The sequence below is a fragment of the Pongo abelii genome, chromosome 14, assembly GCF_028885655.2.
Source record: "Pongo abelii isolate AG06213 chromosome 14, NHGRI_mPonAbe1-v2.0_pri, whole genome shotgun sequence".
NCBI classification, from domain to species: domain Eukaryota; kingdom Metazoa; phylum Chordata; class Mammalia; order Primates; family Hominidae; genus Pongo; species Pongo abelii.
This window is the reverse complement of record NC_071999.2, coordinates 81447485-81475413: the sequence shown is the minus strand read 5'-3', so window position 1 is coordinate 81475413 and position 27929 is coordinate 81447485. Positions and strand designations below refer to the sequence as shown.

At 38.1% G+C, this 27929-nt stretch overlaps 1 protein-coding gene across 50 annotated transcripts in view; it reads right to left on the bottom strand.

Moving 5' to 3' along the window:
* The window catches only part of LMO7 (LIM domain 7), a 229217-nt gene that overhangs the window by 86129 nt on the left and 115159 nt on the right, over positions 1 to 27929 (bottom strand). For all 50 annotated transcript variants that reach the window (XM_063714955.1, XM_063714961.1, XM_063714960.1 and 47 more), the window contains one exon: positions 10442 to 10548. In XM_063714955.1, the coding sequence (XP_063571025.1) occupies positions 10442 to 10548 (107 nt within the window). The remainder of the gene's footprint in view (positions 1 to 10441; positions 10549 to 27929) is intronic.

The following is a 27929-nucleotide window of genomic DNA, read 5'->3' as shown; positions in this document are numbered from 1 at the left end:
AGTAAGGTTTTACAATCCTCAGCACTTAACAAGAATGTTCCATTATCACAGCAAATACAGTGGAACATTCATAAATATCTGCATGAAAGTCATAAAACCTATAAAGGCACCTATATACACTTATCAAAATCCAAATACTCCATTATTTCTCAACTAGCCAGTGTTAGAGGACCACATTTGTACTATACCTCTTCTATTCTAAGGTACGCGTGTTCTCATTTAACCTTCCTAAAATCAGGAGATCTTAAAAAAAATCAAATAAATGATCTGAGACTTGATGGCACATTGTAATACATCCACTCAAAGTTACTTAGTTCACAAACTTAGAAAAAAAATTTTAGATCATAATGCAAAGATATTTGCCACATATCAAATAAGGAATTCTCAATCATGTACACAAATCCATTCTGGGTATAGCTGGCCTGGTTAAAAAGCAACTCATGATAATTTTAGTTACATAGCCCTAGAAAGAATGCCAGCAAATTTTTAAAGTCTGTTTAAGTTTGTTTAGACAACACACTGGGAGAAGCATAAGCATGCAGGCAAAGATACCCCAGGAATGAAAAACCTAGCTTCATTACTGCCCAAGGTCACCTAACTAAGCAACTTACTCTTCTCTGCCTCATTGCAATTCAGGCATGTGAAGCAAAAGAGAAATACCTGGCTGGGCTGTTACTAGTTTAGAAATAATTTATGTAAATCACTTGACAGTGTTCGAAAGCTCTTATCTTCCAGTTTGTCTAAACTTCATTGCATCACAGTGACAGGAATATTTCTGAGATACTCTGGAGGCTATAATACACAGATTTCCTAACCTCGTTGCTATTCATCACTCCAAATCCAGCATTCCCGTAGAGTTGCACACTCAATCACTTCTGTTCCTTAAGACCCAAAAGCAAAAATTAAGACTTAAGCATGTTTTTCTGCTTCTCTACTTTTGGCTTTAAGATCAAGGTGGTAAAGGAGTAGGTTTTATTTCTCTTATGTACACACAAGATTTGGGATCTGTCCATAGTGAATACGAAATATTCAGTGGATGCTATTGACAAGGCACAAGACAAAAGGTCCACAACTGAGAGGACTCAATAACAAGGCTAGAGTATGTGAGGCTCTAGCCAAGCTCCCCACACCACCCACCCACATCCCCATCAACACTGGGCTGCTTCTCTCTACCCTGGACAAAAAGCTCTATTTCTTAATAACTTGGCATAAACACCTATATCTAATGATACTACTCCCATTTCTCCTCCAGGACATGGACCAGGCCCCTTCAGTGAGAAAAAAAAAAAAAAATCATCACCAAAACAAACAAGGATTCAGGTACCTTCAGGATCTGGCATGTCATTCTGTGAGGCCTTGGAAATCTATGTTCTTATTTAATAATGTGTGTGTGTGCTTTATTCTTGGGCATTTTATAAGTGAATATACCCCTATTATACACAAAATTGAGCATGAGATAAACAATAACTATGGGTTAGAGATTTTTATTTCTCAGTATGAAGCCAAAAGAAGTCTAGTGATTGGTCAGCCAAATTGTTGACCCAGATACACTAATTCCTTCGATGATTTTCTCCATATCTCAGTAAATTAAATAGAATACAGAAAAAAGCATTTCAAAACAATGGACAGCCATCAGTATTACTATAATGTAATGAAACAGTGAAATATAGTAACGACAGTAATACTTGATAAGTATCTAGGGACTTCTCCCTCAAATTGCTCAAAGCACACAGAGCAAACTGTTGTTAAATTGACAGTGGTTAATACAAACGCAGCTTAATTCAAAGCAGGTGCTTCTCCCAGGCCTATAAGAACCCCACTTTTTCCTTTAACAGCTTAGGAAAAATTGGCTTATCTACAGTGTGGAGATTCGACATGTGTTTTTAATCTAATGAGATTTTATTACACTATAAAAATATCAATCATTTACATTTAAGAATAATGTTAGTATGAGTTACTGAGTGTACAAGTATACCATGTTTTTTTTTTAATTAAAGGTTTTACAGTAATTCTTTGGGAACATGTTTTCTTAGGTTTACTGTGCATATTTGGTTAATGGTGTCTGAAGCACTAGTACCAAAGTTTTCAAAATATAAAGTGACACAGAATCCTGCCTCCCAGGTTAGTAGGGGCACTCTGAAAGGCATGTCTCTGAAAAACAAAGGATAAATCCACCAGCAACCAATGCCACCCAGGACTGCTGCTCAGCATGACAGAAACCATACCAGGGCAATTACCCCTAAAACATAACTGCTCCATTAACCTAAACTCTAAAAAAGGAACACTAAACAGCCAATAAACAACATTCATGCCTACTCTAACATTTGATAGTCAGGTTCTACTTTTTTAAAGAAAAAAAATAAAGTTTTATTTTAATGCATTTTGACATAACATTATGCTTCCCAGTTTCTTGACATTTCATTGTACACAAGTAACACTGGAACTAAATAATAAGCATGGCTTTCATCTCTAACAGTACCTATTGCTATTTATAATTTTTTAATGTCTAAGGTAAAAAAACAAATATTTCAAATAACATAATCAAGATTTTTCATGTTGTTAGTGTAATAGCCTTTTAATGAATAAAGCAAATGAGAGAAGTCCAAAAGGAGCAGCTAAGTTTTCTCTAAGAGGAAAATGTGACTGCGATGTACATTTGAATTCAGTAAAGACAAGATTTTGAACACCTATTCCAAAAAGAAAAATATTCATAAGCTCTACAAAAACCTTTCAGATAATAGCTTCTTATCTAAAGGATAACCTCTTTATGACCAAAATGACACTTTTCACAGAAATGAAGGAAAAAAAATGGAACAACAATAAAAATAAACTCATAAACGGTGTGAAGCTTTGGGTTAGATTTGGTGTCACTGACTAGTTTAGATTTTAAAAAGTGAGGGAAATAAAACTTTCTAAGGAAACATTCAAATCAGATTTAAAAATTTCAAAGATTTTAGAAAATACAGAAAGAAGTTTGGTCTTGAAAAAGTTAATTCAATTGTGTTGGCCCCACATACACAGAGGCAAGAGCAAATAACTTAGCTGTCTGTTCTCTGGTCTCCAGCTTTGATATTCTAATAAAATGGATAAATTGTTGATTTTATCAACAATTTGATTAACCATAAATGTCAGAAAAACACATTTGTTTTAATATCTGCTCCCAATGGAGAAAAGGGATAAGTTTTAAATGGCCTAAATTCTCAAAAATAAAGAGCTTGTAGTTTGTAAGCAAAATTTAAGCAGCCAGAGGCCAGATTTTTTCCTCTGTGTTTTCCTACAGGAGACATGTATCTTCTTAAAGTCAAAACAAGGGAAGCCAAATTATGAAAATGATCAGAATGATAATTCAATACCATTTATGGAGCACTTACTATATACAGGCACTATATACTTTATATACCTGACTTCATTTAATCATTACAACATCTTTGTGAGGTAGGGGTATCACCCAAATGATATGATTTGCCAAGTTCCAAGCAAATAGCGATTACAACTGTCTGATTTACTATTACCAGGGTTTAGCACACAGTTTGACACAGAGCAAGCAATAAATAATTATTTGCCATAAAATTGAACTCATGGAGAAGCAAAGCCATTACAGGGAGGAAAAGTAATCTGTCTAAGGTCATTCAGCTACTAACTGATATGATAAGATTAAACCCAAGTCAGGGAATACCAAAATCTCTGCTCTCGTCAAAGATGATTCTGTTCACAACCATGGATACACATCCGCTCAATGTGCTTGTTCCTTCCTGGAAAGTGACAAACTCAGCCTGGGATTTAGTAGAAACATCTCAAATAAACTGTGAAGAAATCTTCAAATTTCTCTGTGTTCAGATCCTTCAAATGTTTTTCTCATTATGCCAAAGTCAAAGTTAATGTGACTTTTTTGAGGAGGAGGGCAGGCTTTGATGTTTAATACTAGACAAAGGTAAAAAGTACTAAGGCAGGTAACTTGACTTTAGAAGGAGTGAGGCTTACTGTAAACTTGTTGGTAAAATTTCTTAAATATTGATGACTTCTCATAAAAAATTATTTTCCTATGGGTTCCTGCTTTTAAAATGTTCTATTCTTTGCCCTTGAGCTTCTACCAAGATATTACAACTACCTATATAACCACCATATTTTTCCTACCGGAAAGTCTCAAGTATACACTTTAGATTTGTTTCACAAGATAAAAAGTGATCAGTGATTATGATATGAAGACACCGAAATGTTTCTAACACTTTATATAAAAAAATTATTTAAATGTCAGTTAAGCATTCTTAACATTTATTATTGGCACATCAGCACAAGGATTTATTAAAACTTTGAACTACCTTGAAAGGCACATAGTCCAAAGTTCCCATTTTAGTTTATTACATACAGAAATGAAACACACACTCCTCTTAAACTGCATAAGTTTTAGATTATCTTGTAATACGCCATGTCATTATCATTATTCTGGTATAAGTAAAAGGCAACTGAAACCAAAAGTTCAGTGACTGCTTTCCCAGATTTGCTTTGCATTTGAATAATGAGAATAAAAAGAGGATGAGTTGGCAAAGATTAAGACAGGTTTTTCCCCATCTTCAAAGCCTAGTTTTAAGATATCCAGGAAGTCCTTGTAACTGAAATCAGTTTTCAAATAAACACGCAAAGACGTATAGTAACAGGAACCAAGGAGATAAAGGAAATAATACATACTTCCTGTCCTCAAATAGTTTCAAGTCTCTAGACGTAGAGGAAATAAAAAGTCCTTTGAAAGCCCAGATGAGAAACCTATGTCATCTCCAATTAGATGAGTTTCCTGATTAAAAAGATGAAATGACTGCACATCTCTGTATTTCCAGAGAAATCTGTGCGTTTATCTTTATATAATGTATTCCAGCTGTGAATTTACAGGGCCATCTCCCCAATCATAATGTGAACCCCACTGAGGGCAGGTCTCCATCTTATCTATGTCTGTGTAAGTATATGCCACATAGAAGATGCTGAATCAATGTTCATTGTATAACAAACAAGTCATGACTTCTCTAAAACCAAAATTTCCTCCTACTGGATGAAGTGCCATTTTCTACTCTGTAGCTCCAGAAATAGATTTAAGCATACATACCCCCAAGGCCTATACCCTCACACAAATAATCACTTAAATCAGGCCAGAATAGCACATGAAAGTCAGAAAAACAATGCTTAATACTTCTGGTTACTGGTAAAGCTCACATTAAAAAAAAAAAAAAAAAAGACTGAGGGAACTACAGGTATTTCAGCATTAGCAATTTTAAAAGTTGGATTAAGTCAACATAGGCGGCCCTACAGACAATCATTTGAAAGAAGAATCTCCAACAAAAATATCTCTTTGGTTTAACCCTTCAAAGGTCCTTATTGTAAAACAAATGCTAACTGATCACAGGAGACAAACAACTTTCATTCTCCCATGAAGGAACTCATGTCAACTGCTATTTAGACTGGCCACCAAGTGAGGCCCTTCGGAGTAATGAACATAAGATAGGATAGTTTTCAAGATACAGACCCTGGCCAGGGAAGTCCACAGCACGAAGGCTTATCCAGTAGGCCAAGACAGAATCAGACCCCAGGGCTTTTTTGGATTTGAGGGAGTAGAGAGCAAAGGAAGAAGCGCTGGCATTCAGAAACGTGGCTATCTGAGAAATAGATTAAGAACTAGAAATGGAGAAAAACAGATATAGATAAAACTTGAATTATTCCATGGCTTGTCCCAGCATCAGACCTGCCTCATATCCCACAACCTTTCCCTGCAGCTAGGACTCTTAGATATTCAAACTTTGTCATTAAAGAGCATTTCCAAATTTGACCATACATTTTTGCCGATGGTCTTAAAAAGAGCCTCAGCCACCCAGAATCAATGTTCCATCCCTTCCAGTAAGCACTTCACAACAGCGAATGGTTGAATGGGATAGAGACATATACAACGCAATCAACTTCCTTTTCATTTTATGCTTTTCTAATAGTTGGCAGAAAGGGTACATTTTAAAATAGTCACATGAGTTGACAGGTGGAAGTCACCATGCTCAAGTTGCAGATCCAAGTTTGGATATTGTTAAGCTAGCTTAAAAAAAAAAAAAAAAAAAGATGAAGATGTTGAGAAACTCATTTGAAAGACATGTACTTGCAAAAAAAAAAAAAAAAAAAAAGTAAAACTAGGTTTAAATTATTTTAAAAAGCAGAAATTAAATAATTCAAACTAGGTATATTTTTACTTATATGAATAAACCTTAAATACACATATACACTTACATACCTCAAGCCCAATTTGGCAGACTGTTAAAACAGAGTGCCATCTGGGAACCTGATTCCTAAGAAATGACTTTAGAGCACTGCCACAAAATCAAGCACTCTTCTGAAGCTTTAGCGAACAGTTACATCCTTAAAATATCATTTTGAGACCTTTATTTTCCTGATGGGAATATGTTAACACTAATTTTCATTCCAACTACTGTTCCTTTGGCAACTAGCATGTGTAAAGAGAATAGATTTTTAATTTCTGTACTTTCATTTCAACAGACTTAAAAAAACAAACTCAGTTAATATCAATGTTTACTTAAAGTTATACTTCATACTTAAAATATCAATACTCTAGATAATAGAATAAGTCTATACTAGAAAAGAATTTCTTTGCATGACAAATAGTGTTAAAAGTCATTGCCATTCTGTAATGATATTATGAACAGAATGTATCTGAAGACGTGCCAAAAACTGGATTGGAATGGTAAGGGGGTGGAAAGAAGAAACATGTTTACAATCTGTTCAATTTCTCAGCTTAAAATTTTTGATATATAGAGCAATGGTTTAAATACAAGGCTAGACATATAAATACTGCTAGACATATAAAGTTAAAACCTTTAATGGTTAAACCCTACCTTTCTGCCAACTTCAAGTTCTCCAATATGGGACCTCTAGGCTACTGTGTCAAGTTGCTTTCTACTACAAGCCATTGATCTGTACCTCTCTTAATGACCAGATGCCACCACAAAGACCATGACACTTGCCAGAGGAGCTCTCCAGTGTGCTGTGGCAGGCTGGTGGGGCCATTATGCTTGATCTCCTACAGCCCTTTTACGGAAGGCCTGCACAGATGGCTCTGTGGGAACTTCACCACGTTTTCTTTGCAGAGAGTGTGTGCTCAGTATGGATGTTTAGTAAATGGTTAAGAATAATGATCCAGTTTTTCATCCACACAAAAGATTGATTTCATGGCCTCAGATTGGGGTAGATCTCAATCTACCATTCATGGAGACTAAATCATAAATTTGCTTATTAGCATTTTGAGAAGAAAAGAGGTTGGAGCGTACCCATTAAGTCAGGAATATCAAAATTAAAGGTGTCACCTGATGCTTGAATACATGTAGTCCCTAAATAAATAGAATAATTCAAATGCACTTGAAAAAATTAAAACTACTGCTTCCTACAAAGTAAAATAATCATTAGAAAATTAGAACACATAATAGGATAATTTACAGAAATATTAAGAATACTCTAGCTCTGTCTGATTGGTGAATAGTTATTACTGTGAATTAAATTGTAAATTTCAGATAGCTAGAAAATTGAAAAATATTTGGAGTCCTGGATTATTGAAACTATTCATTAACAACAGCTCTTTACTTGCTTCTGCTACCGCCACTAATTTCCAATACACACAACTCTCCTTGGGCTCCATATAGCAACTATCACCACTGCCCACTAACAAAAAAGTTCCCCTCATTTGCCAACACGGATGATATCGACTGTCCTTTCCTATTTGCTCTCAGTATGCATCATGATTAGATCGAGTTTGCAGCAAGGCCAACAACAAGTCTATGCACTGGTAGATGCAGTCTGGGCAGTTATAATACAGCATTTTAAATAATCAAATCATTTGCTATGCCTTGTTAAATTTAATGCATACAGATATGCAAAATAATTTCAAAGTACTCACACATATTGCCACACTCTCAGACAAGTTACAATGCGCCTTCCCATTTAAACAGACAATAAACATACTAACACAGAAATGCATAAATTATGTCTGTATATAAAAGTTATATTTTAGTAGAGTGTCAAAGGTGACATAGTCAGTATCCTTCATTTCCACATGACTAGTTTGCTGGCAGGGAGGGAATAAACAAGAAATTCTAAATCTAAAGCCAGAGTTTCTCAACTCCAGTACTATGAATATTTGGAGTAGGAAAATTTTTTGTTGTGGAGGCTATCCCGTGCATTAAAGTGTATTCAGCAGCATCCCTGACCCATTAGATTCCTGTAGCACCTTCACCCAGCTATGACAACCGAAAGTGTCTCCAGAAGTGGCCAAACATCCCCTGGTTGGCAAAACTGCCCCCAGTTGAGAACCACTGATCTAACCAACACTAAGTCCTTCGATCTACAATAATGACAGGACAAGAATTTTGACCCAAAGGAGTCTCCACATTATATATTTTTAAAAAGCTAAAATGCATTACTATTTAGTGAGCAATTATTTGTTTTTCTTTAAATCTGCTTCCTTTAGTAAAAGTGCTATCTCAGGGCATAAGAGCTTGGACAACATTTTTTAAAAAGTTGCTTGCCACTTTCCTGTGTCTCATCTGGGAGGCTCCAGTGCTTCCACTGCAGCATACCCAGGGTCGACCCCTTTGCTTTTTGGTCCAATGAGATAGAATTATCAGGAGAAATGTTCTTAAGTGAAGTCAAGGTTCCCGCTCAGGCATTCTCACAGGTACTACTTAGGCACATCTTGCTTTGACGAACTTGTGGTTTCCACTGAAACAAGTTGTTCTGCATACTTCTCACTACAGCTATAACTACGTGACCTCGCAGTTTCAGTTTGTCAGTAATTTCACTGAAGGCTGAGCCCAGATACTAATTTGTCTGAAACATTTTAGGCCCAACATCTCATGAAACAGGCTCCAGGCAAGCACTCTGGGACTTGGGAGCCAACAAACATGTTTCACCTAGTCCTTAGCCTACTCAAATATAGGCTACAGACTTTCAAAACAGAGTATATTATTTTAGGGGGAAGCACGTTAACGCTTAACAAGCATCAACAACTTAAGGAAAAGATTTTCAAAGTCTAAAGTTTCTTTGCCCATCAGATAGGCCTTATGAAGAAATATGTTGATAAGGGAAAATAAAACAAATACATCCAAATATTTAATTTTTATGGAAAGTAAACATGACCCCTACATACTATAGAAACAAACATTTCACTTTGGTGATGAAATTTAGAATCTCTAAACTATCTTTCGATTAGTCAGAAATGCAGGCAGATTTATCCCTCCCACGTACATTTAATTACCATGGAGTTTAGAAAAGCTCATTCAACAGAACTAGAAGCAGGTTCAAAACAGTGTTCATTTAAAAACATATATTGTTAGACTTTAGAAGACTAAGTCTACCTGGATTTTGGGCTGTTCTGTGTACTGCTAGAAGACAATGTGTACTATCAAAGATACTTACATAGCTGGTTATTTTTCTTCAGAAAAAATAATTGGTCATCCAGTTTTAAAAATAACTATTAAAGGTTTTACACAGGGATATTAACCACATAAGCTAAATCTTTGAACTGGTAGAAACAGATTTTTCCATTTTCATTATTTCTATAGATAGAATAAGGTGTTTATTTTCTCCCTTGCAAAAATGTTAATTAGGTTTAAGAGGCAGGATGACAAAGAGATAGTTATTATAAAATTAAATAATTTTCCTGTCACCTTTATCTAATAACACAGTTTATTATTGATTGCCTAGAAGCAAATTAGATTTATAGGAAATATAAATAAATATCATAAGAGCTTAAAACCAGATTTCCTGAAACTGTATACTCCCACACAAACACCATTTTCCACCAAAAATCTAACAGATACTGGCATACTTGCTCTCACCCCCACTTTCACTTTCTCATCCACACTATTAAAATCGTGAAAAACAGCTCATTTTTAAAAGTCAGCCACAACCGACAAGGTCCTTGGCATTACATGTTGGTCCCAGGCACTGCTGCCTTCACAATATTAAGAGATTCTTTTTTACCACTGTCCTATCTAATTTTTATGCTAATAATTATGTCTTAATTCCAAATATATAAAAAAATTTGAAGATTGTTGTTACTCTGCAAGCTATAATATAATCCCTAAATTCACTTTATCAGTATAATGAGTATCCTCAGCATTAGCAACCAAACACTACCATGTTGGACACGCATTAAAATATTAACATTACCATTTTGGTCGGTATAGAGATTTATAGTAAGACTATGCTATGTTATGAGTTACAAACAGCTTCACATTCACAGTCCCTAAGCCATTTTTAAAACAGTCTCTTTTAGAATGAGAACAGAGAAAAACAGAGAGAGCGGAAGAATTTTTCTGTAATCATGAACTCTCAGCAATTCTTTTCACTTAAGCTACAAGCCCTAAGTTTAAATATATACATCTAACAAACTGTTGAAACTTACTTGACAGTGACTCGATTTGATAAATCCTGTAGATCTCCAGGATGGAAAAGCTGGGCTTCTTTCAATCCAATCTGTTCACAAGCTTTCAAGAAAACGTTTATATTATCCTGTGAAAAGAAGTGGAAAGTGATTGCTTAGCTGAGCTCTCTCTCAGACAAAGGTTACAAATTTTTATGATATAACTTCGAAGCTTCAAAGTCCAATTACAGTCAGCAAAAGAGGTGGCAGCAAGACCCATGCATATGTATATTTGAAAAAAAAATACATAGGGCTTGTACAGCCTTTCAGTCCTCCAGAGCATACACGGTCGTGCTATCTTATGCCCGGGCATACACTGTTTCTGTGATCTTTGTGACTGGCACGTTAAACATTACCTGTTACAGGACAAGTGCCTAGCCACTGAGCAGTAATCTACACTTTGATGTCAGCTCTGCTCTGCAAACAAACGCCCTCTTCCCAGCTTTGCACGGCAAGCCTCACCTCTCCTGTTTAAAAATAACTCCAGCTACTGACATTCACCCACCCAGAAACTGTTGGCAGGGAAGAAATAAGAGGAGGAACATTCTGTTTCTATGATTACAAATTACAGAGCGACTGTGGAATACCACACCTGGAATCTGGGTTTGGTTGTTGAGCTGGCTCTTGACAGGCAGGGAAACCATACTATAGGACTGAGGAGAAACCTAGCGTTCATTGGCTAAATTGCATAGTTTGTGTGGCACATTACTCACTCCCTGCACCTGCCTGAAGAGCTGCCTCCAAAAAAATGAAAGCCTATCCCCTCCCTCCAAGGTTGCCCTCATATCTAATTTCAAAGCCCAAATCCTCCATTCACAAACCAGTGCTTTTTGTTAATGTAAACTGCTGCACAAACACGGATTACAGTATATGCCACTTTAAAGCCAGCTACATTTCAGAGACATACATTTGGTTACCAGAATTAACTTAGGCTTCATCTCTACTACTCTAAAAAAAAAAAAAGAAGAAAAGAAAATACTTCATGGGGTTGAGCTTGTGACAGTCCCAGGCAGGCTCTCCATATTCACTTTGTTACAGTTCTCAGATAAAGGGGTGGCCCCCCAGCATGCCAACACACATCTGTCCACTGAGGCAGCTGGTAATGCTACCTCTATGGTGTGAGCCTCCTTGAAACCTCACCTCCCTCCCTAAGAGGTGACTTTCACAGACCAGAAGATAGTCTGCCACTTGGAGAAAGGCAATTACTCTTTTCCTAAGATAAAGTGGCTAAATTCTACAGCTTGGGTTCTTGGAGAGTAAGGGGATTTCGGGAAAGCACAAGGAAAGGTGTGGCAAGAGAAAAGCCCCACTGATTACTAAGGAAAGAGACATTCTAAAAAGCCACTATTTGTACAGGTAGGAGGTCATTCCAATCTACTGTCAGTAAAAAGCAGTGAGAACTACCTAGCTGAAAGATGAAATCCACAAATCATTTTAAATAAGATGAAGTCAAAGAGTAAAGAAACTTGCAAGTCAAAAGTTGAACAGCTCAATGAAAGGTGTTTATTTTGTTTTTCGTTTGACTTATTATGGAAAAAGGAGACATAATTTATTGGCAAAATTCCAAGAGGAGCAAAATGTGATAATTTTGTTAGGCCCACAGTTTCTAAAAGGTATACTATCTGTAATTATCAAATGATACAAATTAATGGTTTTAAAATTGACCCTCTGAGAAGCAGGCAAGAAAAGATGGTTGGATGTACCAATACCCCAAGTTCCATAATGATATGGTTTGGCTCTGTGTCCCTACCCAATTCTCATCTCAAATTGTAATCCTCACATGTCAATGAAGGACCTGTAATCCCCGCATGCCAAGGGAGGGAGGCGATTGGATCATGGGGGCAGTTTCCCCCATGCTGTTCTCGTGATAGTGAGTGAGTTTTCAGGAGATCTGGTGGTTTTATAAGGAGCTCTTCCCCCTTCGCTCCCTCTCACCTGTCACCATGTAAGACGTGTCTGCCTCCCCTTCCGCCATGACTGTAAGCTTCCTGAGGCCTTCTCAGCCATGCAGATCTGTGAGTCAATTAAATCTCTTTGCTTTGTAAATTACCCAGTCTCAGGAAGTTCTTTATAGCAGTGTGAAAATGAACTAATACACACAGGATGCAAGTCTCATATCAATAAAGGAAAAACAAACCATTAGAAGTCTTCACACCAATTCAACCAATTTGATTTGGTTCTGAATGTTTAAAGTATTACATAAAATATTAAAATAAGGTTAAACTAAAAGTAAACTTAGTCAAATGAGAGCCAAAATGATTCTTCACATATTTCATACAAACATAATAGCATTCATCTGGTTGACAAATAAGTACAGATTGATAAGGATAGATAAGCCAAACTCTCCTCAAAAACCAACAAAGTAGAGAGAAAGCACTTGATATCTAAAGTGACTATACTTAGTTGAAGACAAAGTTCAAGAGAAGATACAAATTAATATGGTTAAACTCTAGCCTTAAATAAAGGCTTTATTTTAACCAAAACAGCAGAAAATCTTTTAAATCGTTCAATGATGCTCAAGTTTAACACAGTACAACTTTGTAAACAAAGTCACATATGGCCTATGCAGCAGGACGAGGTTGTACTAAGATTGGTAATGTAGTCTCAGTCATTCCTACTGGATTTGAGCTCACTGGTAATTTATTCCTTGCGATTTCAAAGGATCCAGGCAAAGACTTCCCTAAGGGTATATATAAAATTATAAAATAAAATTTTCATGTCAGTTAAAACTTCAAGAAGCCACACCCAGCTCAACACATTAAAAGGGAAGTATTTAGTTCTCATTTAATGAAATCATTTTCACTTGAAATTGGCAAAAATAAGAGGGAAAATAAAGGATAAATTAAAACAAATCTTATCTAATTGGACTAGTAACCAGGACTCCAAGTTAACTTTGTCCCTAAACAACTGTGTGGCTTTGGAAAGAGAGTTAACATTTCTGGCCCCATTTTCCTCATCCCTGAAATGAGCAGTTTGTGAATCTGTAACCCATTATCAAGGGCAATCATTTTTCTCTGCAAGAGAAGGGAAGCCCAACCCTCCCTGGCCCAACCCATCACACAAATATTTCATTACCCAACTTCCATAAAATACTTCATGTCAAAATCCTGCTCTAAACATCTGTAAACCCTGTACTTTCAGGACCAAAGGTGGCTTCTCAAAGACAAACCGACACACACACACACACACATACACACACACACACACACACACACACAGAAACAATGAACCCTAAATGTATCTAATAGCTCCTTTTAGCTTTAAATTTTTCTATGACTATGAATAAAGGCAGACACTACAAATTAATGGTTCTAAAATTGGCCCTCTGAGAGGCAGGCAAGAACAGACACATGGCTTTAAGATTTTCATATTGTCTCCCATCTCCCTTCCACCCCTTATCCTTGAATCAATTACAAAGCAGTCCTAACAGGTGTGGGGTGGAGTGGGCTAGGGTAACTTAGAGAGCTTAATGATCAGGAACAGCAGTTCTTACCACTGAGGTAGGATGGGGAAGCCACAAAGATCTACCAAGATAATCAAGGTTTGTATTTGTTCACTGTAGTACCCTATTAGTTATCTATCGGTGCATAATACATTATCCCCAAATTTAGCAGCTTAAGGGAATAGGTGTTCATGACTTCATATAGTTTCTGAAAGTAATTCAGGAGTGGCCTTAGCTGAATAGTTCTGAATTGGGGGACCTCTCATTAGGTTGTAATTGAGATGTCAGCCATGACTACAGTCATCTCAAGGCTTTCCTGGAGCTTGGAGGAGCTGTTTCCAAGGCGGCTCACTCATGTGCCTGACAAATCAGGGCTGATTGTTGGGAAGCCTCGGTTCTTTACCAAATGGACATCTCCAAAGGGCTGCATGATAGAACCCGTGATCCAAGGAGTAAGATGGAAGCTGCAATGTCTTATGATGTAGCTTTTGAAGTCACATTCCATCATTTCCTCAACATCCTGTTGGTTACACAGATCAGCCCTATTCCATGTAGGTATAAAAGAACATAAACACCCAGGAGGTGAGAATCATGGAGGGCTTTCTGGGGGACTGTCTACTACATTTCATTCTCTGGACCCACCTCAGTGATTCATGTCCCAACCATGTGCAAAATACACTCCCTAATAAGGCCCCAAAATATTCATCCCTTTACAGGGTGAACTCGAATTCCAAAATCTCATCATATAAGTCAGATCCAGGAGTGTCAGAGGCTCTTCAGGTGTAATTCCTTAAGTATGGCCCTTGAGTAAAGTTCCTCTCAACTTGAATGCCAGTGAACTAAGACAAGTTACCTGCTCCCACACTCCAAACATGCAATAGAGTGACAGGTGTTACGATAATTACTATAGACTCTCTAGGTCAGAGAGTAGAGCAATGAAAGGCACACAGGAGTCACTGGTCCACAGAAATTCTGAAATCCTTCAAGACACAGGTTGGCAGTTCCTTCATGAAGACTCAAGGCCAGGTAATACTTCATGGTTTTTGGCTACACCCCCTGGATTATTGGTGCCACCCTAAAAGTCATCTTTGCTTTTCACTGAAAAGTAGCCTATCTTTGTGGCTATGTAGGTTTTTCAATCTACTTCTTTACCCTACCCATAGCAATTGAGAGAATTAAGGGTCTCTTAATTTCATGATCCTCTATTCCTTTCAGTCTCAGCTAGCAGTGTTTCTGCAAATACAATTCTCTCAAAGATACTGCAGATCTTCCGTGAATCTTATTGGGGTTCATTCCATTAGACAAAAGCTGCACCCATAAATCTCTTCAAGAGTAGCCCCTCTCTACCTTGGTCTCTTGCTGAGATGACTGGAGGACAACATCCTTAAGGTTCTTAGAAGCCCTATTCCTTGACTGGACAGATCTGCAAGGTACCGTCTTGAATCTAAGAACTCAAAGAATTTTACAACCACATCCTCAACTCGTTTTTAGGCCTTATTTTCCTGCAAATGCTCTGAATTTAATCTATGCCTGAAAACCACTTCTCAATTCTAGCATCATTTACTTACTAAAGAGACTGACAATTTTCAAAAGCAGTAATTCCTATTTCTCTCATGTTTGTCACTCTATTCTTCACTTTCTCCTCTCACATTTTACTATAATCCACAAGAAGAATCGAGGCATCACTTCAACACTCTGTAGGTCACCTCACTAGAAGAATGGAATCTCCCCAGTAGATCACTTAGTTAATTGGGTACAATTCCTAGGTACAAGGAAGAGAATATCACAAAGTGAGAATCATTGGGACCATTCTGGAAGCTGGCTACCACAAGATTTTAATAATAAAGAATACAGACCAGTTAAAAATTTAGAATAGAAAAATAAACGTTTAGAAATGTTGAGTTTCAGATGCCCAGCTAGTAGTAAGTTAGGTTTGCAGCCCATGAGAAACATTTGATTTTAAAATATGGTTTGGGAGTCTAGCACACATTGGTAGTCATTGAAATTAGGGATGTCAATGTGCCCTCCTTGCCCTGAAAGCAAAGAGAAAGAAGGATTCACAATCAACCACCAGCATTTAAAGGACAGTTAAAGAAAGAGGAGTCAAAGGAGAAAAATATCTGGCATCCAGATAAATCAGAAGAAAAGCAGAAGAGAATAGCATATGGAAAACAAGGGAAGAGAATACCATTATAGAAAACAAGGGAGAGAAAACAACAAGAGATTTCTCTCAGGAATAGAGAGGCAAATGATGCCATAAGAAAAACTACCCAAAGAATTTGAAAATCAAATAAAGTGGACATTTCATGAGCAAAAACTCCAGAAGACTCATGAGTAAATAATAAGTGACAGTGAAGACCAGCCGCTGGCAACAGGTGAGGGACCACCCAGAATCTGAAAGACCTCCTTGGTCTTTCACTCTGCGAGTCTGTGTCCTACTCAAGCCTCCTACCAGTCCTGCCAAAGCTACCACTCCCCTGACCTTCCAGTGTTGGAATGCCTCATCCCTTGAGGGAAAAGGTGGGGAGAGAAGCAGCGCTCATTCTTATTCTCTTGACCCCAAATGTAGGGTTACATTCCACCTCCACCCAATATTTTGAGTTTGCAACAAACACAATTATACACTTCAATGGAATCTTAACTCTTCTCTATTTCCATTATAAATCCTGAAAAGAGTGTTAATGAGAACAGCATAAGGCCAATATGAATATTCTTACACTGGTGCCAAGGGTAAGACAGGTCTTTGTTAACACCTCACCTTTCAGAGCCTTTCAACCCATTTTCCTTCCAAAAGCATTTATCCAGTAACATATTTTCACATCATTATAGCACATGTCCTTGCTCTTTTATCAGTAATGTAAGTGCTTGGGAAGAAACGTCAGGACCCAAAGTTGAATTCATCATTCCTATTTAAGCAAGCTCTTATCAGTCAATATAAGGGCTCTCTCATTTTATTTTGTTATTTTAATTATTTTCCTCCTCATCCCACATTCCCACTCACTCCCATTCCCTTCTATTCAAAAGATGCCTTCCCCCAGGTATATATCCTATATATATCCTAAAGAATTAAAAAGATTCCTAAATAAGTACATTACATGTACATGTACATGCATGTACATGTACATATCAAAAGGTACAAACAGTTCTGATGTCTGCTAAGAGGTAAATGGATAAACATGTTGTGGTCTATCCATACAACGGAATAGCATTCAGCCATAAAAAGGAATGAAGTACTGATATGTGGTACAAAACATTATGGTAAGTGAAAGAAGCCAGTAAAGAGAAGTCACATATTCCATTTGTATCAAATATCCAGAATGGATAAATCCAGAGACGAAATGCAGGTTGGTAGCTGCCAGAAGCTGAATGGAGGAGGAGGAAATGGGGAGAAAACACTTAATGTTAAGAGGTTTTACTTTGAAATATTAGAAATGTTTAATGGTTACACCACATTGTGAATGTAATAGATGCTACTAAATTGTGTACTTTAAAATGGTTTTTAATGGTTTTAATACTTTATGTTATGTGAATTTCACCTCAAATTATTTTTTAATTTTTTAATGTCAATAGCTTTAGGGAAACAAGTGGTTTTTGGTTACACAGGTGAACTACATAGTGCTGAAGTCTGGGATTTTAGTGTACCTGTCTCAAATTATTTTTTAAAGATGCCTTCTTTAATGTGCTCAAAAATGTAAATGTCATTCTCATGCTGCTATAAAGAACTGCCCAAGACTGGGTAATTTATAAGAAAAGAGGTTTAATTGACTCACAGTTCCACAGGACTGGAGAGGCCTCAGGAAACTTACAATCATTGTAGAAAGGGAAGCAAACACCTCCTTCTTCACATGGCAGAAGGAAGGAGAAGTGCTGAGCGAAAGGGGAAGAGCCCCTTATAAAACCATCAGATCTTGTGAGCACTCACTCACTAGCACAAGAATAGCATGGGGGAAACAACCCACATGATTCAATTACCTCCCACCAGGTCCTTCCCATGACACCTGGGGATTATGGGAACTACAATTCAAGACGAGATTTGGGTGAGGACACAGCCAAACCATACCACTTGTCTAGGCAAAGAATGTATGACAGAGACCTCAAAAGCACAGGCAACAAAAAGAAGAATACACAAATGGGATTTAACTAAAAGGCTTCTGCACAGCAAAAGAAATAATCAACAAAGTGAAAAGGTCACCTGTGGAATGGGAGAAAATATTTGCAAACTATATACATCCAACAGCAAACTGATATCCAGAATTTATAATGAACAACAAAAATCCAACTAAACCTATTAAAAAGTGGGCCAAGGATATGAATAAACCTTTTTCAATAGAAGACAAATGGCCAATAAAAATATGAAAAAATGTTCAACATTACTAATCAGAGAAATGCAAATTAAAACCACTATATCATTTTACTCCAATCAGAATGACTATTATTAAAAAGATAGAAAATGACAGATGTTGGAGAAAATGCAGAGAAACGGAAATGCTTATACACTACTGGTGAGAATGTAAATTAGTGCAGTCTCTATGGAAAACAGTGTGGAGATCTGTCAAAGAACTAAAAATAGAACTACCATATGATCCAGCAATCCCACTACTTGACATCTACCCAAAGAAAAAGAAATCATTACATCAAAGAGATGTCTGCACTTGTATGTTTTCTGCAGCACTATTCACAATAGCAAAGATATGGAATCAACCTCAGTGTCCATCAATGGAGGACTGGATAAATAAAATGTGGTATACATCCACAATGGAATACTATTCAGCCATTAAAAAATGAAATCATGTCTTTTGCACTAATACAAATGGAACTGGAGGCCATTATCTTAAGCAAAACAACTCAGATGCAGAAAGACAAATACTACATGTTCTCATAAGTGGGAGCCAAATAATGTATACAAATGGAAGTAGAGTGTGAATGACAGACAATGGGGACTCACAGCATTGTGGAGATGGGAAGGGGGTGGATGACAGGAGGCTGCTTGGTGGATACAATCTGCAATGTTCCAGTGATGAAGGCACTGAAGGCCCCTACTTCACCACAGTGCAATATATCAAGGTAGGAAAATTGCACTTGTGCCCCATGAATATAAATTTTTTAAAATGTTCTTTGGCCGGGCACAGTGGCTCATGCCTGTAATCCCAGCACTGTGGGAGGCTGAGGTGGGTGGATCACCTGAGGTCAGGAGTTTGAGATCAGCCTGAATAACTCATGGTGAAACCCCATCTCTACTAAAAATACAAAAATTAGCCAGGCACAGTGGCAGGCGTCTATAATCCCAGCTACTTGGGAGGCTGAGGCAGGAGAATTGCTTGAACTTGGGAGGTGGAGGTTGCAGTGAGCCAAGATCACGCCATTGCACTACAGCCTGGGTGACAGAGGGAGACTCTGTCAAAAAAAAATAATAATAAAATAAAATGAAATAAAATAAAATGTTCTTTAACAGTGCTGTTGCATATATATATATAGTCTAATTTACATAAATGTCATCATGCTCCAGATTTCTCTTATACATTGAATCATTTCATTATGCAAAAGTCTAAATCCTCATGAAAATGTACTACACCACCCTAGGCTCTTACCCTACCCAAAGTCACTTTCATTTTTACTTGAAGGATCAAAAAATATATATTTGATAAAATTTCAAGCATGACAACCTCCAATATATAAAGGGAATACTCTGCATCAGGAACCTTAACGTAGCAATAAAGAAATGTCTACTCATAAGATCAAGCCAGTTAGACCCACTTCTGCAAAAACTTCCTGAGTGTACAGGGTCAAGAGCTGTCATTAGAAGTAAAAGTGAAAAGACACTTTTATAAACAGTGCAAAAATAGAGACAAGGTTAATAAAAGGATTTATTACAAAAGTCCTAAATAAGATCAAAATCCTAATTCTGAAAATGAGTGAAGTTGTTCTCAGGGCTGTGACCTAAAGGCCTTACAAAGCTTAAACCAAAGCTCCCAGAATGAAACCACCTGGAAGTGCTCCCTGTCAATTAACCAAATACTCTTGTCATGATTACTTTGGCCTGGTATTCCCAGAGAGGGTTCTTGCCTACTTTAAACAAGTTTTCAATTAAAAAAAGAGCTGGCCAGGTGCGGTGGCTCATGCCTGTAATCCCTGCACTTTGGGAGGCTGAGGTGGGCAGATCACAAGGTCAGAAGATCGAGACCATCCTGGCTAACATGGTGAAACCCTGTCTCTACTAAAAATACAAAAAATTAGCCGGGCCTGGTGGCAGGCGCCTGTAGTCCCAGCTACTCGGGAGGCTGAGGCAGGAGAATGGTGTGAACCTGGGAGGTGGAGCTTGCAGTGAGCCGAGATCGTGCCACTGAACTCCAGCCTGGGCGACAGAGCGAGACTCTGTCTCAAAAAAAAAAAAAAAAAGAGCTGAAAAAGAGCTGAATACATGATGATGCTGATCAATTTATCCTAAAGCCAAGATATTTGGTGACCTCAACTCCTTTTCTATCTATAATCTGGCAAAGTCCCTGCCTCCTCTAACCCTGCAATTAACAGTGCCAAAAATGTTAGCAAGTATGTGCCAGCAATCAAGAGATAACTATTACTTGAAGCAGAGAAATTCAGCTAAGTCCATATCTTAGCATTATGATTTATAGACATGGGACCCCAGTCAAAGTCATGAGAGGGAGTCACACAGCCATCCCTCAGATGCAGCTGATGCACAGTCAAAATGGAGGACCACTGACCCAGTCACTTGCTACACAAAGCGTGGCCACAGACCATCAGCATCAGGGTCACCTGGGAGCCTGCCAAAAATTCAGAATCTCTAGCTACACCCCAGACCTACTGAACCACACCCTGCATTTTAAGAAAATCCCTGGCCAGTGGTGGTTCATGCCTCTAATCCCAGCACTTTGGGAGGCCAAGGCAGGGCTCAACTCCTTGAGACCAGGAGTTAGAGACCAGCCTGGGCAACATAGTCAGACCCTGTCTCTCTATACAAAAAATTATTATCCAGGTGCGGTGGCACGCACCTGTAGTCCTAGCTACTTGGGAGGCTGAAGTGGGAGTACAGCTTGAGCTCAGGAGTTTGAGGCTGCAGTGAGCCATGATTACACCACTGCATTCCAGCCTGGGCAATAAAGCAAGACTCTGTCTCCAAAAAGAAAAAAAAAAAAAGGATCCCCCAGGTGAACTGAATTTTTGTGGACAAAAGTTTTTTGGCAATTAAAGTGAGGAAAAGGTTTTCATCAAATATAACTTAAGACAGTGTTTCTCTTTAGTATGCACACAAGTCAACCAGAGATTATGGAGTTTACTATTAGATCACCAAAAGTACTTGAATCTTATTCTTATGCTATATTGTGACCAGTTATTTTAAAGCAACTTCTAAGTAGCAGGGTGACTAAAATACATCCACATTTGCATTTTAATTATACCGTTTCTATTAAGAAAGCAGTTGTGTGTGCTTTGATGTGCTAGCACTGGTTTTTTTTGTATCTATTATTTTGGATAATCATCGTTTTTTATGGTATAGCTAATAATGGCATAGCTAATAATAAATGTATTCTGCCAAGTAACACCTACATTTTATGACTATAATATATAGGCAAACACTCAGAGATCCAACGTCAATAGTTATTTGTGAAGAAAATAAGCAGTCAGTCTCAGCCATTTTTTAAAATTTTTCCTTGGAGAACCAATTTCTCTCCAAAAAAAAAAAGGTGCAGGTGAGGGCTCAGCCATTTGCTGATAACAAAGGAACTAAGGACAAGGAGAGCCGTAAAGTTTTGTAACATATGAAAGTAAAAATAGGAACCAACTAGGAGAGCTTAAAAGAATTGCCAAGAGACACTGTGGGCCCAGTAGGATAACAATGCCAGCACCATTTGGCAGAGCTGGAGCAACAGCCAAACCAACGAGACAGAGCTGAGCCGGCAAGTTAGGGCAGCAGCAGGTCAGGGAGGGAGGGCTGAGTGTTCTGGTAAAGGCTAGTTGAAATGCTTCATCTACTCGGGTTACAATTAACTACATAAAGCAGTAACAGGCTGTGGCAAACTGCAGTATGAATTAAGTGACAGTCTTGCATATGATTCATCAAATTAAACTTTACATCAAAAATGAGATAATTCTAAAACTCACCTACTCTTTTTTTCCAAAGTGCTGAAATAGATGCTGAAGTTCCATTCTCAAGTTATCCATGTTCCAAAGCAAAATAAATAAGTAATTGCTTTAAGAAAAAATGTCACTGTAACGCTAAAATGCATATTTTATGAAGCACTAACACGTATTTAACAAGGAACACTACATGGTAAAACTTTAAAGCCGGCTAGAAATTGGGGCACCTTTAGTGCAACCTGTCCCAACGATCTTTAGCATCACTTATATAGATAATGAGTCTGGATCATCACCTTTTGTTTAAAAATTTGCAGCCCCAGGGACTCACTGTTTTATGAGGCTGATTCACTTTTAATCCAGCACTTTGAGAGGCCTAGGCAGGAGTATTGCTTGAGCCCAGGAGTTCCAGACCAGCCTGGGCAACACAGTGAGACGTCATCTCTACAAAAACCTTAAAAAATTAGCAGGGGGCCAGTGCCTGTAGTCCCAGCTACTCCAGAGGCTGAGATGGGAGGATCACTTGGAGCCCAGGAGGAGGAGGTTGCAATGAGCCAAGATCGTGCCACTGCACTCCAGCCTGAGTGACAGAACCAGACCCTGTCTCAAAAAAAATAAATAAAAATAAGAAAGAAAGAAAAAAGACAGTCTAAAGACTCCCTCACTGTAACTGTAAAATACTGATCCTAAATCTTCCTACCTAGTAATGCAAACTAAATCTCATCTTCCTCCCATGACAGCCCCTTCCCTACTTAGACAATTCTCTTGCCTCATACTCCAACCTCACATCTTCTCTTTAGATGCCCTTTGTTTCCTCAACATCCATTGTCCCTCATGTGACATTTTCCAGTTATTCCCAACTGACCCTCCCCTTAATAGCTAATTTTCCTAAGTCAATATTTACTGAGTTCTTACGATATACCAGGTAACATACTGAACCACTTTATGCTAATTATCTTATTCAAATTCTTACCAAAAAACGATGTGAAGTCTTATTATCATTCCCACTTCACACATGAGGAAACTGAGGTGTAAGGGGTTATGTGACTTGCCAAAGGTCATACATTAGGTTATGGAGCTGGAATTCAAATCCAGCAGTTAGATTATTGAATCTGTGCTCTTAACCACTGTATTAGTCTCCTATTATTGCCATAACAAATTGCCACTATTAAGTTGCTTAAAACAACACAATTTTATTATCTTACAGTTCTGGAGGTCAGAAGTCCAAAATCAGTCTCACTGATTTAAAATCAAGGTGCCCTTGGGACTATGTTACTTCTGCTACACCTTTTAGGAGAGAATCCAGTTCCTCGCCTTTTCCAGCTTCCAGAAGCCACCTGCATTCCTGGGCTCATAACCCTGTTCCTCCATCTTCAAAGTCAGCAGCCTCATGTAATCTGCCAAATAACACCTACATTTGATGACTACAATATATAGGTAAATACTCAGAGATGCAACTCAAGGTGCCCAACTAGCTCTCCTAGTTGGTCCCTATACATGAGGCTCCCTCACTCAGCCATCTATCTGGTTCTCTCTCTCCTCGTTCCCTCTTCCTCTTACAGGGATGCTTGGGATTACACAGAGCCCACCTGGATCATGCAGGATATGCTCCCCATCTCAGGATCAACTGATTAGCAACCGCAATCCCATCTGCAACCTAATTCTTCGTTGCCTTGTAACATATTCACTATTTCCATGGATTACAATGTGAACATCCTTGGGGGCCATTATTCCACCTACCACAACTGCCATGGCACCTTAAAGACAAGTGCCTGTGGGTTATGTCCTCCTCCCTGGAATGAAGCATCTGTATCTCAAATACTGGACTCCAGGTGTGGCTAAACATCACTCGAAGGCTCACTGATAATGCTCATCTCATGAGAGTATGTGTAATTGTGAGAGTTTAGTGAGAAAAAAAGATAAAATGTGATTGGCAGTTTCCAGCATATAGTGAGTGGATAGAATTTGCCTAACTTCTCGTGTTACAGGCTGTGGGTGCTTTTCATTATAGCATCTGTATTAGGCCATCAGCTGAGATCATGTGTGGCAGCAATAGCCTGGTGACACCAACATCACTGTTCACAGGAAGATGACCTGTGAGCTTTAATGAGCCATGGGCTAGTCAAATTTAGAAGAAAAGTAAGTTGGATATAGAGAAGAATCTGAATTGTAAACCCTGTGACAGTATCAGTGAGGTGCCATGGATAAAGGCTTAAAATGCATGATTAAGTTTGTAGACAATATAAAACCACCCTCGACTCACGTAACTGATTTTTTTTCCAGCTAAAATATCATTGAAATTTATCCCTGATAAATATTCTTTTGGAGACTTAGGCCCACCCAGATCATTTTTTAGTCCAGATTTTTATATCTAGGACATTAGCTACACTTTATTGCTTCAACATGTACAAACTGGACTAAGTATGTTTGCCAGGTTTTCATCCCATCTTTTTTTTTTTTTTTTAATGTAAACAGGGCAAGCACAAAGTCCTAAGGCCAACTACCAGAAACCTCACTTGAAGTTTACATGGATTTAAATATTTTGGCTTCTTGAAATTGAGCATGTTTACTCAACTATTTAAGATTTCACCTATAGAAAGTATTATCTGGTCCACTTTTTCCCATCTTGACAATACTAAGGCCATGATGACAGGTACCTTGCAGGAATTAACAAAAGATGCCTAAAGGGAGAAAACTGGTAATAAAAATGAATAAAATATAAATAAATAAAATGAACATAATGTCAGCGAGATGACAAGAGACCAAGGAAGCCAGAAACTCCCGTCTACAGGACATCCCATATAATGGTCACTTTAGGGGAATGCAGACCCATTGTTGGCAGAGCCATCAATACAAGCCAGACACAAGGATTGCATCAAAAATCTCAGTATAAATAAATGTTGACTCAAATTTTAAAAACAAAAACTGTACAAGAGGAACAAAACCCACCCGTGGGCCATTCCACCACCTCTAGAGGGTCTCCCATACTCTCCATGGGGACAGGCCCGTTGATCTGTTGCTTTAGAGCATTTTGTTTCTGGTGAACAAGGCTGGCTTCCAGTGATTACCCCATTTCTTAATAATCACAAACTATCCCTTTTACCATCTTTTCCATGATGCTGCCAGGGAACAACATTTAAAATCTACATCACTCTTTTTTACATATATATTTACCAATTTGTGATCTTCTGCAACTTGCTTCATCCTCCACAGATTCTCTCTTGATTTTCCCCTACCCCCACCAACCTTCTGTCTCATATTTATTAACTCAATAAACTACTGGTGCAAAAACCCCTCAATTCCCTCTCAATTCATTAGCAACTCCTATACACTCTTCCATCAAAACGTGGAAAATTTGACCACATCTCAACAATACACACAGAGACCCTTGTTGCCACCATTCCCTCTTGCCTGGACTACTGCTTTTGTCTGGTTCTCTGGAGAAAGAGGATCAATAGGATGTATGTTGAAAGAGATTTGTTATAAGGAATCACGGAAGCAAGGAAGTCCCAAAATCTGCAGTCAGCTGATGAGCTGATGGTATAGTTTACTCTCTAAGGCTGCAAGCCTCCTCTAAGAACCAGGAGAGCTAATGGAATGATGTGAGTTCCTGTCTCAAAAGCAGCAGGCTCCACACTTAAGAAGAGCCAATGTTTCAGTTCAAACTCCAGCAGTCAGGCAGAAGAGTTCCCTCTTGCTAGCAGGAGGGTTGGCTTTTTTTTCTAGTCAGGCCTTCCATGACTGGATGAGGCCCATTCACAGTAGGGAAAGCAATCTGCTTTACTCAGTCTACAGATTCAAATGTTAATCTCATACAATAACAGCCCCACAAACACACCCGGAATAATGACTGAACGAATATATCTGGGCATCCTATGGCCCAGTCAAGTTGACACATACGATTAACCATCATAACCACTGAAATTGTTCAACTGGCTTTCCTTCATCTTCTTGATTTCTTTCAGTTTATTTTTCACATAGCAACCATTGATTTTGTATTAAACTGTTACATTGAGATAAAACTCACATACCATATAATTCACCCATTTGTGTACAATTCATCATTTTCAGTATAGTCACAAATATGTGCATCCTTCATCACAGGCAACTGATGACCTAACAACAGATTGTTCTCAAAAGCCCCCAATACCTTAAGTAAAATGTAGCCTACCCAACAAAGCCCATGATGACTTCACAGCCTCACGTGACTACTTCTTCTCATTCTGTTCAGACCCTCAGGACCTCCTTGCTGATTCTCTCTCTGTTCCTCTGTCTGGAAACCTCCCACTCACCCCACCAGGGCCCACTCCAGGCTCCTGATCGAATGTCAACTCAGAAAGATGTCCATGAGCCCCTCTCTAAAATGCTTCTCATACACACACTCAATCATTCTTTATTCACATTGTTTTTTCAGTGTAACTATTGGTAACTGATAAGGTATTATATATTTTTTCACTGTAATTTTTGGCATCTGGAGCTGATATGCCATTTCATCACCTCTAGCATTTCTCCTGCACTCTTCCACGGGAACCAGCACATGGATCTGTTGCTTTAGAGCACTGTGTTTCTGGTCGACAAGGCTGTGCTCCCTGCAACCCCCCACTCCATGGCATGTCAGCCCCATGAGGGAGAAATGTTCTCTGTCTCTTTTACAGCTGTGACTCTGTCTTGTTTATAGCTGTGTCCCAAGTTCCTGAAACAGTGCCTGACACATAGTAGGTATTCAATAAATATTTTCAGGATGGGAAGCACAGTCATGGGCCTAAGATAAATTGGGTGACCAGTGCCTTCACACCAGTTTTACACCTTGGATTCTATTTCCTGTCAACTTCATTTGCTCTTCCCTTTTCAATTTCTACATAACAAAAGGTACCTAAGGGGAGACATTCCAAGTTTATCTGAACGAAACTGTCATGTATGATACAATCCTACTCAAATACTGAAACAATTATTTTTACCTCTACAAGTTAATTACAGGGTTGCTTTAGTAATTCTAACTCATTAACGTTCAAAAAAAAAGTTGCCCTCAAGGCTGAAACTTGGCAAGTAAATGTTCATCTTAGATTTAAAAACAGGCAGGTTTTGGAACTCTAGGAAGTGTTCTTAAACTTGTGCCAATGTTATGACTAAGAGATTATGCTAGAAATAAAATAGCAGTTTCTTCATTGGCAGTGCCACGTCATGAGGGTATTGGAAAAAACTACAATGTTGACCCCAAATTGTTAAGTTTTCTTTCTGGGTGACACTGACCTTTAATTGGGAATGGAAGAGATATAGGCAGACAAGGAGACTCAGGGAAATTTCCTAAGAATACATTATAAATAACTCTACCATAATGAACTTATTTATATGCCATTTACATGACGCTGTTAAGGCATTCAGATATTTACTGCCAACTATTTGTTATCTTGAAGACAGCAATGCACCATCTTCAGTTTATTCATATTGGATAAGCTCAAACTATGTCAAATTACAGGTGGTGATCCACAGAAGTTCCAGTAAAATGACATTACAAAAAAATTACTTAAATTAATACACAACCTTGAAAAATGTCATTTTTTAAGTGTGTTTTTGTGGGGTTTTTGTTCTTTTTTTAACTTGTGCACGTGCAGGTATGTTATACAGGTAAATTCATGTCATGGGGGTTTGTTGTACAGATTATTTCATCACCCAGGTACTAAGCCTAGCACTCATTTGTTATTTTTTCTGATCTTCTCCCTCCTCCCACCTTCCACTCTCATGTAGGCCTCAGTCCCTGTTGTTCACCTCTGTGTCCATGTGTTCTCATCATTTAGCTCCCACTTATATGTTAGAACATACGGTATTTGGTTTTCTTTTCTTGCATTAGTTTGCTAAGGATAATGGCCTCCAGCTCCACTCATATCCCTGCAAAGGACATGATCTCATTCTTTTTTATGACTGCATAGTATTCTATGCTAT